The sequence below is a fragment of the Xiphophorus maculatus genome, chromosome 21 (assembly GCF_002775205.1).
Source record: "Xiphophorus maculatus strain JP 163 A chromosome 21, X_maculatus-5.0-male, whole genome shotgun sequence".
NCBI lineage: Eukaryota > Metazoa > Chordata > Actinopteri > Cyprinodontiformes > Poeciliidae > Xiphophorus > Xiphophorus maculatus.
The window spans coordinates 17,061,311-17,073,464 of NC_036463.1; the positions used below are offsets into that span (position 1 = coordinate 17,061,311).

At 39.7% G+C, this 12,154-nt stretch overlaps 1 protein-coding gene across 3 annotated transcripts in view; it reads left to right on the plus strand.

Annotated features, from left to right (window-relative positions):
• Positions 1 to 12,154, plus strand: part of vav3 (vav guanine nucleotide exchange factor 3) — a 103,083-nt gene that overhangs the window by 16,962 nt on the left and 73,967 nt on the right. For all 3 annotated transcript variants that reach the window (XM_023325884.1, XM_023325885.1, XM_023325886.1), the window contains exon 2: positions 2,973 to 3,089. In XM_023325884.1, the coding sequence (XP_023181652.1) occupies positions 2,973 to 3,089 (117 nt within the window). The remainder of the gene's footprint in view (positions 1 to 2,972; positions 3,090 to 12,154) is intronic.

The following is a 12,154-nucleotide window of genomic DNA, read 5'->3' on the forward strand; positions in this document are numbered from 1 at the left end:
CCTGGTCTGATTTAACTTTAGATGGTGAGAAAATAAAAGCCCATGTGTCTTTTTACTCGGTATAAAATTCTGGTTTCAGCTGTGTATATGAATGTTCCAGCTTCCGTCAGAATTTTTAAGTTTATCCAAGAAAAGGAAAGAAAAGTAAAATCAAGAAATCTCTTCAACATTAGATTCTACTTCCGACAGATTTGGTTCGTGCCAATAGTGCCTTCGCACGTCCACACTACCCACTCGGCCGTTCAGCTGGTGAGCCCCAGAGAGTCCCTCACGTCAAAGACAAGCTGCATGTGAAACAGTTAGAGGTTTGCCTCACGCTGCAACATCCCTTTTTAATGTGATCCCCCCCCTTCCACCCCCATTCTTCAGTCTTTGGCTCGGTGCAGATGACACGCTGTCTTTCATATTTGTTGCGCTCCGAGAAGCTGCTTCCCTCAGATAATACACCGGCGTCCTTTGGGACACTCCGGAGGCTCCGGGCAGACAAGATGTGCTTGTCTGATAAAAGCAAGTGATGTTTACAAGTGTAAACATTCAATAATATCCGCTTGACTTTTTGTTTGCTTATTCACGCTTATCTGGTGTCTCAAGGGGGAGGGGGGTTCCTATCTGTCTGCTAAAGTGCAATTCAATTGTTTTTGGGAAGTATTTTACATTTATCATGAAAACGTTAACCACTCTACCCCCAAAGTAAAAAAAAAAAAAAAAAAAAAATTCTGCTCCAGTGTGTAATAAAATAGGCGTGGCTGCTTCCTGATTTGACACTTGCTGACTTATTTTCCTGCTAAACAGTCAAACCTAATCAGTTCTCTAAATATGGACACCTCAGCGTGAGCTCTCGCTTGAGAAACAGGAAATTGCCAATGAAATCTATTTCCTGGAAGACCTTTTTTTTTTCCTCTCCTTTTTTCTTGCTAACGAACAATCCTGAGGAACTGTCATCAGAAGGAAGCTAATTGGAGAGTTCCCAGTGAGAGAAATTATGTCCAAAAAAAGTCGATACGGGCTTAGATCTCTAAAGATTGTTGTGATGGCGCAGGAACAGAAAAAAATGGAGCTGCTTAGGAGATGGGGGGATAATTCCTCTACTACGAGTCCCTAAAAACCCCTCGGACTCTGAAAGTAGTCCCTAATCACATTTTGAAGCACCTAATTTGGAGCCGAACTGCTTCCACTTTTAATAAGATATGAAATGGAACTAATATCTGCATTAAAACAGCACGATGTGGCCAAAATTGTAAGTCCTTCCTATTATTCAGATGTGTTCTAGGTACAGTGGAGAGCCAGGAAAATGAACTGCTCCCCACAGAGCCATAGCCATCGAACCGCAGCTGATAAGCTGTAAGGCTTTACAGCGACATCCTCTCTCTTTGCTCCCCACAATACTCTGTTTTATTAGGGCGCAGTCTAAAACGGCCTTAGCAAACGCAGAGACGTCAAGCAGAGGGGAAAATGCCACAAACACATTGTTGGTTGGTTACACCCAAAGATGAAGTCATCCGTCAAAGGCGATCCAGCAGAGGCAGCGAAGTGGAGCAAAAAAACACGACTCCCCTCAGACCAGTCCATCAGCAGAGGCGCACTTCTGGCCTTTTATTTTACGGGAAGTCGCAGACACGCGGCGTGTTGGCCAACTGCACACTGTTGCTACATTCCTGTTAACCCTGGCTGCAGCTCTAAAGAATGTGAATTAGCTCAGAGAGCGTGGGTTTAGGCCCTGGTGTGTGTGCTTGGCTTTACTGCTGATGCTTCTGGTTTAACATGGCCAGCTCTCGGCCGCGTTTAGAGTCAAAGTTTTAGGTTGCCAAGCGGCACCGGGAAGCATCTTTGCTGAGTTATCCTCTTTATGTTAGAGGTAGATATTATTTAGGTGTTAACAGCTTAGCACGTGTAAGCACAGCATTGTTTTTATTGCTTTTAGCTCAAAGCAATAAAAGCTTTGTAAACGAATCAGCTCAGTTGATTCTGTCCTTTTGTGTTTGATTATAAAACATTTACAGTCTCCTCCTCTCAAATATCTGACTACGTTATAACGAAACTAAACACTAATATCCTTGGAAGGCCTCTGATCTGATTGAAAAGAGGAAATATTGGATTTCTTTTACAGACTTATCTCATTTTCACCTTTTGCAATCAGTGTCAGACGTGTTTGTATTTTTAGTATTTGCAAGAACAGATTTTTTTTTCACAAGCTTTTTTACTGAGGAGAATTTGGAGAACCTAACGTTTTTGTCCTTTCACGTTGACCGCCTATACAGTGGCAGAGTGCGGTGGGGAGATACTTATTCTGATAAAGATGCTACTGTAATTTTTTGTGTTATTTTTAGCAGTGCCTTTGAAACTGCACACAGTCAGAACAATCCAAACACCAAAGCTAATCTAAAAATTCACCTCATTACTTCATTTACATTAAACTGTTTGAACGACAGATCAGCAAGTCAGTCTAAGAGCTGTCGGCTGCTAAACAATTGGTCCATTACACAGTCGTAAACTTCACACTTCTTTTTTAAAGCCAATAGAAATATTTCTAATGACAGACACAGATCAAGCTCATTTGCATCCATTGTTTTATGCTTTTAAACTTTAAATTGGGGTTATGCGTCAATCATTTGAATGCATTTAGACTCTTCTTATAGTACCGCACCACTCCAGTGCCTTCATATGACGTTTTGTTTTATTATTCTAATAAAACAAAATGCTCTCATGTTGGCTATAAACACTTAACCCAAGAGCTTTCAGAGGCACCGTCTTTTTACGTTGTCTAATTAGACAGTCACACTGAAGCTCACAGGCAAAGCTAGCAGAGCAGCTCCACCACATGTGAACACCCTTTAGAGAAGAAAGTGAGATATAATAGAATAATAATGGTCTAGATCATTTATTAATGCCGCGCAGCTCCTTTGTTGATTGGGAGCCACACAACAATTAATCGTTTTTTGTTTCTTTTTTTTTTTTTCGTCCTCCAAATGCAGTTCCTGTGCCTGAAGAATATCCGGACGTTCCTGTTGGCGTGCAGCGACTCATTCGGAATGAAGAAGAGCGAACTGTTTGACGCCTTTGACCTTTTTGATGTCAGGAACTTTGGCAAGGTAAGGGAGGCACTTGCCGGCAGTCATGCGGTGACATTTTGGCTCGGTTTTTGGTAAATGAAGGCGGCCTCCTTCCCCGCCGTGCACGCCAGCTGTCCCCAAAGATGCGCTGCATAAGACAAGCAAGCCTCTATGTGTGTGTGGAAGCAGAAAAGCAGCTTTAGCATTACTAATAGGTAAAAGAGCTCTTTCACCGTGTAATTTCAGATTTGAATTTACAGTGAAAGTGTTGATGTGTAAAAACATGCCGTCCATTAGGTCTGGGTGATAAATTAATTTGATCAGTTAATCAAAATTTTGATTTTTGGAAAATCTGGACTTTGTTTTTCCGCCAATGCACTCCTGAGGTTTTCATAGTTCAGAGTCATGTCAGCAAGCCCAGATCCCACCATCTTGTTTGGCAAGAGTTTTTAACAGCTTCTATTTATCTGGGCTTTCAATTCAGGTCAACTCGACATTACAATGAAATAAATATAAGGGTCAGGCTAAGTTTCTTGTTTTAGAAAACAAAAATAAAGTCATGATGCTACAGGAGTACAGTCATAGCAAAAAGAGAATAAAGACAAAATAATACAAAAGAGTCTAGCAGAATAAAGTCATAATATTTGGAGAACTAAGGAATAATTTTATGAAAACACCAACATGAAAAATAACAAAAAAAAATATTATTCAAGCTTTTTCTCCTCAACTTTTTCTTGTAATTTTACATTCTACTGGTAAAATTTCATTTTTATTCTGCTTATGTTGTGACAATATCCTCATTATCAAAGACAAATTCTTGCAATCTGTCCCTAAAACTCCATCGTACAACCCCATGAAGGGATGACTGAAACAAAAGCCACTTTCTCAATATTTTCTGTCATTTGTAATTTCTTTTTTAGAAAAGAAAGGGAGAGAGAAAGTCAATTAAAGTCGGAAATGGTGTCTCATATGAAAAAAAAGAGTCTGATTTTATTTTTAAGCCACATCGCCCAGCACCACCTTATGTGCTTGTTTAGCAAACACCAGTACGATACAATATCATAGCTATTCAATTGTGGCACTCGGCGTTTCCTACTTCTACCGGTAGACACTGGCCGAGGCCGTGTTGCAGCGTTCTTCCCACACCTGAGCTCTAATCCGAAAACTGAAAAAGCAACAGCGAGACCCAGCAGTTCAATCGCTTCCTCTCATTAAAGTGAAAATGCCCCAGCCTGCTGGCTTTACAAGGGTTTAAAAAGTGGGCCCTCTGGTTCTTTACTTGTAAAAGGCTCTTATCCTTGATTTGCAGGGCTGAGAAAGTGTCTGTGGCTCTCCGACAGCCCTGATGCTGGCCACAAGAAGTTCCCCTGAGGTTTAATTAGAAATAGCAGCCTTTAGCTGACGATACCATGCTACAGGCTTCTCCGATGCGGATGGTCGGACACAACAGCTTTCTACGGCTTTAAATATCTATGTACATGTTAAATAGGATGGCATTCAGAAGGACTTTGGGTTCGTTTTGTAGTGTTATTTTTAGCACACATTTCTCGTGCCTGTGTTTGAGACTATTGTTCGAAGGAAGACAGGAAGTAGTTCTTGTCTGTTTGGATGTTGAACGTGACAAATAAATATGCCGGCAGCCTGACAGACGACATTCAGCTACAAAAGCTTTCAATAAGCTCCTTATATGTTCAATAGTGGAAGCCTTTTGGGTACTGGTTTTGGTAGAAATAAACAAAAACGTTGCAATATCGTGACTGGCTAACCATTAGCTTACCTTTAGCCACCAACATTTAGTTCGGAGCTCATTGTCAGCAGCGCACTGCTAATGGACTACAGTTGTGTGCCTCTTGTTCAAAATCTAAACTATGTTTAGTGGCCTAAACTGAACCTGCTAATTCTGTACTGAAGAGAGAATTGATATTTATGAAACCTTCAATCTATTTGTGAAGCACAGAAAGGCAAAGATTTAGCTGCACTGCTAGAGAATTGATGTAACTCAAATATCAGAGCAAAGACCTTATAAAAAATTTACTTTATCTCGGTCTATGTTCCCTGCACTTATAAAAATTCACACTCAAAGACGTGACAGGACTTCATGTGTCACAAAAATCCCCCTTTTCTTCCTCATGTTTATCCCCACTAACCAGCATCCATGTTTGACTTGCGAATCAAAGGACTAGGCCTGCTACTTCATATGCAGCCTATATTGGATAAGTTAAGCAAGTGCCACCTGAGCAAAGTGATTTTTCCTATAACAATTTATTTCTCCTGTTAAAAGAAACGAATTTAGCTAAAGCGGCTGCATGACTTGCGTATGCGTTAGTTACTCTTGTGTCACCGAACTTCCCCTTTTTTAGGGCAAATGTGCAAGTCAGGTGGCAACACTGTTCCAGCGAAAGGTTTATGAAAGACAGCAGCTTGTGTAAAGCAGGCCTGTGAAAGAGCTGCACCGTTTCGTTGTCGGCAACAGCACTCGTTGGCCAACATTGTGAAACTGTGTCTGCTTTTCAACTTTTCAGCTTTTCGGTTGGAACATGCTGAGCAGAACCAGGTTTTGTCGGCGTGGAAGACTCACACGTTAGCTAAAAATGTAAGATGACAAATTAGCCAATATCTAACACTAAACCTTTGGTTGGTGTAATTAAGGAAGCGCTATTTTTTTTATCACTCGTTAATAATGTAAAATGAGTAGATGGTTAAAAAAAAATACAATTCTGGAAGGAATAAAGATGTGAAATGAGAAAGGCTCTAGACACAGACAGCAGCACTTTTTTTTTTTTAATCTCCATTGGCGCACACGGCTGAATAGGCAGCTGAAAGAATTAAAGGCGTCCTTTTTCTTAATTCAGTCATTTATAATTAAAACATTTCTGGACCTCTGGCAAGTTTCTTTCTGCGTTTGCCGTGTTGCTGAGTGAGAATATGCAAATGCGGATCTTTATCCTTGCTCTTGGGGAAAAGAACAAACAGAAAGTTGCTTTTCATTGCTTTACAGTTTTTTGCTCTTTGCAATGTTTTAGTCTTTCTATGTTTTTCCATTGACATTCCTGCCCAAGTCTGGTGCTTTGTTTTCGAGAAGGTACCGGCTCGTCTCATGTTTTTCAGTGGTTAATTTGAACAGAAAAATTAAAGCCTGCTAGCTTAGCCCAGCCTGAAAAACAATAGATTGAAGAAAGGTTCTGTGGAAATAGTGTGTTTATTTAGCTCAATAAATAAAAGCTGCATTTAATGAGTAAGTAAATTTTGAAACCTTTTCTTTAGCTTGAGTCTTTTGAGTACGCTATCAAGCTGGGCACTCAGCACGGGGAGATGAGGTTTTCTCCTCCACCTATTCTGTTCAGTTCTACTTAAAACCGATACAATTGTCATAAAGTACTTCACTTTTCACAGTTTGTCACGGAACAGCTACCAACTCAATTGTGTTTTTCTGAATTGTTAACGTGGCAGGCTGAGGAAAGCTAGCACATAGCTGTGAAACGTGAAATAAATGCTTTCAAAACATCTCGCAGAGCATCATCGAGACATGGCCGTCCACATAAAATGACACGGAGAATATTAAGTGTACAACTCAAAATTCTGACCTAAATACAGTTGAAAATCTTTGGAGATACTTGAGCATTTCAGTTCCTTGAAGTGCCTGCTAAAAACCTAAAATACGTTCAGTCTGTGGTGACATTTAGCTCTACAAACTATTGACTCAGGGTGGATAAATACAAATGCACACCACACAACTGTATGTCACTTCTTAATAAATCATGTGAGAGTGATTTCTTTTTCAACGACGTGGTTTTCAGCGTCTCTGAGCCATTATACTCTGAACGATCAATTTTGAGTTTTGGACTGAACGGCAATTTCACTCGGCTGCTGCTGAGCACTTTGATGATTTGAAGTCAACACGTTGCCCAAAGTGAATGAAACATACCGAAATCATAGTGCCTGCTTGTTGGCAACGCTCGCTCGGCTGGTTCTGCACAGGCTAATGGAGAGAGGAGAGGAGGGGAATGGGCAAAGCTGCCATTCACCGTCACTCTTACTGCTGTTCAGCGCCTTTTCCTCGGCTTTTTGTTTTAAAAATAGCTGCCGGACTGCTCTTGAATAAAACATAAGCAGCCCCTGTTTGTTTTAGTGTTTGTTTTATGGTCTTGATAGAGTCTGTTTAAGGAAATGCGATGTGAGGAAACAACTGCTCTGTTGGCTTCAGTGGTGACTGTGACTGTTTAATCTTAGAGTTATGACTTCTTCAATTTAGTTGTTAGAACGGAGCAACAGAAATAAATAAAAAAGCGTGATTATTAATTAGGCTCAAAAAAAGTCAACCCTAGGGAAATGTAGCAGCCTTGGAGTGTTTCTGAGGGAAGCTGTGGGTGCAATACTCTGCATTTGGAGAACATCAAAACAGACTGAGCAGGTCTGAACTGTTGCCTCAGTGCAAAACATCTGGTTTGGACATCTGTTTTGAGGGGTTCTGGGTTCTTTAGGGAGCAGAGAGAATTGGCTTTCAGAGGCCATGCAGATTTAGACCCACGCTAATCCACACCTGGCAGAAAGAGGATGTGTGGGAGAACATCATACATGTGGCGCAGACTATTTAGAGCCAATGAAAAGCCACATTAAGGTATTATTATCATGCATTTCTTAAATCTGTGAAAGTATTTGGTTCCCATATTAAAAGTGATCTGCTCTCCAAGTTTCCTCATCTACACCGTCGCTGTTACGCGCATGGTGCTGGAAAGTGTTCCTCTCACCCGTTTTGTACTTTAAGCCTTTTTGCTCGCGTCACATCCTACGCCTTCAGTTACTAAATGACACTGTCTGCGGCTGCTTGCTAAGGATCAATCATGATCAGTTCTGGCTTTTCTTTAGCCTTTTCAAGCTAAAGAATTCTTGGAAAAACTTTCAGCTTACAAAACAATAAGCAAGAAAAATCAAAACATGATTGGAGGACATCACATTGTTTATTGCAAACATGTTGTTAACAAAAGCAACAACGTCGAAGCCTCCATCATTTTTAAAATACTACTTGTGCTCTGACTATCGAACTGCTTACCGCTAGTTCGTAGCTTGTTCTGACTAGTCAACTGCTAGCTTCTAGTTTGTAGCATGCTCTGACTAGTCAACTGCTAGCTTCTAGTTTGTAGCATGCTCTGACTAGTCAACTGTTAGCTACTAGTTTGTAGCATGCTCTGACTAGTCAACTGCTAGCTTCTAGTTTGTAGCATGCTCTGACTAGTCAACTGCTAGCTTCTAGTTTGTAGCATGCTCTGACTAGTCAACTGTTAGCTACTAGTTTGTAGCCTGCTCTGACTAGCTAACTGCTAGCCGCTAGCAGCTTCTATTGCTGCTGTACAAAATGCATAATTCTTACGCTATTTATGAAAACACTAACAGGAAGTGTATTCAATGCTCTTTAAAAACACTAAAATATATTGACCACCTTAGATTTCGACCAGCTTTAAAACCGCTATATTGACTTTCAGATTCTTTAAAAGAAATTTGGCTCAAAAATACATTGACATTGGGCAAATGTGTTTTTAAATACAGTTAAATATTATCATGGTGGCGTTAAAATTGCAAAATGTAAACATTTCTTCATCGTGTCTTGGTGTGTGAGCTTGAATTGTGGAACAGAAATGTAAAGTCCGTCCATGTGTTGTGACACCCAGTGAAAAATCCACTGCAGTCACATTTTCTGACAGTGAGTAACTAAGTGTCTCCATTCCCTTTTTCCTGCAAAGCCCAGCTTGTTTCAAAATAGAACCAAAGTGCTGACATGAGCTGTCCATCCTCACTGTCATATGACGGACAGTTTTCCTGTTCTTAAGGAAAATGACTCATCATTGTCAGATGTAAAGGTGAAGCCAACAACTTGAGCTTAAGGAGTGCTTTGATTTTTGCAACCATCTTTTGACAAAATAATACTGTCGCCTGTTTATTTATGAAATAAATTAGACATATATAGACAGTTATTATCTTTATTGCCTTATTGGTGATACAGGAGTAGTTCCAGACAACGCCGCAGCTTCCTTTAACCTCTCCACTCGTATGTTTGAAAAATGTAAACAGTCTCCTGATAAGAATTTAGCGCGGCATGCTGTTTTGGCAGGGGGCAGCAGACTCACTTATTCGTATCTGTATCAACACACGTGGATAGTTAAGTGGGAGTTTATTTAGATAGAGCAAGATATGCACAATGTTAAGATGATTTTTCTTTTCTTTCCTTTTCAAAGCGAGGGGTGAAAATGGTGTTTAAAGGAAAGCAGAAGTGAGAGAGGTTATTGATGGTGCCTTCTTCCTCAGTCGACTGTGATAAATTTAAGTGGAAACCCACCAAAGGCTGATTCACCTCCTGCCTATCCACCCTGTTATTCCCCCCACCCCGAGTCTCTTTCCATTGTCCTTCAGCTGTGCTCTCTGCAGCAGATCTGTTTGGTCAGATATCATGTGTCTGCTATTTGCTAATGGATACTCTGAGTTTATCGTCACACCATAGAGCTGAACTGCAGGAACAGTCTTGCACTCTGGACATTAAAGGAACCTTTTAGAAAACTGAATTCAGAATTACGTGTTCATATTGGTTGATCTTGGCCTTTTATTTACAGAAGTAGGTCATCATTACAGCAGCGGAGTAGATTAGCAGAAGAACCTTTACAGGTTGGTGCGGGAGGTTTCACCATTTAATTTTGAAGGTGTCTTGTCTCTTAAACCTTCAATTAGATTGCCAGACCTATGGAGCCGTGACCCGCCTACAGCTGTCTTACTTAGAATGAGTTTTATAAAGCGTTACTTTTTGGAACTTATGGCTTTTTATCCAAACACAACATCTGATGTTGTTGATGGATTTCCTGCTTTCAATTACCGTAGGTTTTAGTTGCAGAAATACATGCAAAATAAAGTGCGTTTTCCAATTAAGAACAAATTAATGAAAAGACAGTATGTGGGAGAACAAATGAAAATGTACTGTTGTAGAGACTGAATTGACTGAAGTCACACATATGAGTGAAGTAGGAGTGTCAAACTCATTTTCATTGTGGGTCATTGTGTTCTTAAAGGGCCGGTTCTGCCAGAATTTATTGATAAAACCCATTAAGCTGTTAAAATACTAATAAATAGCTATTTGTTTCAGCATTCAATAAGTGTTTCTTAAAATTAAATAATATCGAACATTTTTTCACACTAATCAGTCCCTCAAGGATTTTGTGATTATTTTTTTTTTGCAATCAAATTCACAGATGTTGTGGTGCTAATTTAGATATAGTTGTAAGTAATTTTTTTGCGTTTTTTCGAGGAATGTATGAGGCTAAATGTGACATTTTATTAATCGCCGTATTGGGCTATAACTTGACATCAAGCAAGGCTGAGGCAGCAGTCAATTAAAACCAATGTTTTTGACCAATTTTGAGGAAAAAAATGCAGTAAAACCGGAAGAATTGTGTGGAGTTGTTGATTTTGTGTGAATTTTGAAGAATTGTGAAAAACTGGAGGGACTTATTGATGCAATTTGGAGTGTAGAGGGCCACATAAAAAGCTACGGCGGGCCACATTTGGCCCCTGGGCCTTGAGTTTGACTCATGTGGACTAAAGTGTTAGATTTACGAGTCAAGTCACAAAACTCAGAGTTGCTATAGCCTATTCAAATGACAGATGTTAGCGGTAACATCCTCAACATGTATCGGGACCCTGTGATGGCTTTTGACAGTGTTTTCTAGTAGAAAGAGTTAACAGCAGTAAGTCTCTTTTTTTTTTAATTAGTGCTGCCATTGAATAAACAGCACACTGGAGCTTTGACCCAGAGAGTCATATATTCTTATGTTAAAGGGTGTGTTTGATTTGTTTGCCAAGGATATTTGTGGACTGCGTCGCTAATAACAAATCATTACAATATTTCAAACCTTTTTGTAGCGTCATAATAAGGACAACCAGTATGTTTCTTAAACAAAACCGAGTATCTAATAAAATAACTAATAAAATAAAATATAACAAAAAAAAAAGATTTACCTTTGACATCTTGTGCAAATCCTGTGACTTAAATTAAGAATCTAACATATTCTTAATTTGTTACATTGCACTATATAGAAAATGTGTCGACAATGTATGCATCGTTACTAACAGGAGTTATCCTCAACTAAGGAGACTCTGACGATCCTTCAAAATATAAGCATTTCCTGTTTGATTCATTTTACAGTTGAACTTTGATCAGCAACAGCTGTTTATATTTTAGGTCAGTAAACATTGTACCTTGTTCATTTTTAAATGAATCCACAACTGTTAATTTGTTCAACGTGTTGAAATGGTTGTTCTGATAAGTAAAGTTGTTAAATGTGCATGTGTTAAATTATGCTTCAGGATATGGATTTTTATCCGACATCAGTTCTGTGTATTGGGCCCACTGGGTGATTTAATGAGAGAATATAGACGGACTAGAACTTGTGAAAAATGGCTTGTGAACATCTCGGCTTTAAATCTATGCTGCGTCTTTGTTGTCGTAGAACAACTTTGATTTGTGATGTTATTTCAGATGTTTCTAATACGGAGTCTCAACAGCCTGCTCGTTGTCAGATTTTTTTTTTTTTTATCTTCTAGAAGAGCACAGCAATGGTCATACGTTTGAAACTCTTTATTTTGTGTCTTTGTCTGACTCGTCTGTGACGCTTCACTTCACCTCGGCTCCAATTTGCTTTGAATTCGGCTCAAAACTGTTTGCCAGGACTCGCTGCAAAGCCGCTGTGCTGAAAGCTCTGTGGATAATTCATGGGCTTCCAGTGGCTACGTGTCAGCTGCTCCCACTGGAAACGCACTTAGGTTTGCCCATGTGTGAAGGCAAACACACTAACATTAATGCACTGACCATGCACAATCACAGCTTGCCTACAATCACTCGGGGGGGGGGGGGGGCACCGGGGCCTCCTGGCTCTGAGGTTGCTGGTCACAGAAATGGTTTTATCACTCAGGTCATTTCAGAATAGGGAAGAAATAGATTCAGATTATTTCTGTTCCAAGCGTTTTCCATATAGTAGATTAAAGGTAGCTATCATTAGCAATTTAGCTAATTTTGACTTAAAAACTAAAGTTACTGAATGGCATTTTCAACAGCAATAAGGTAC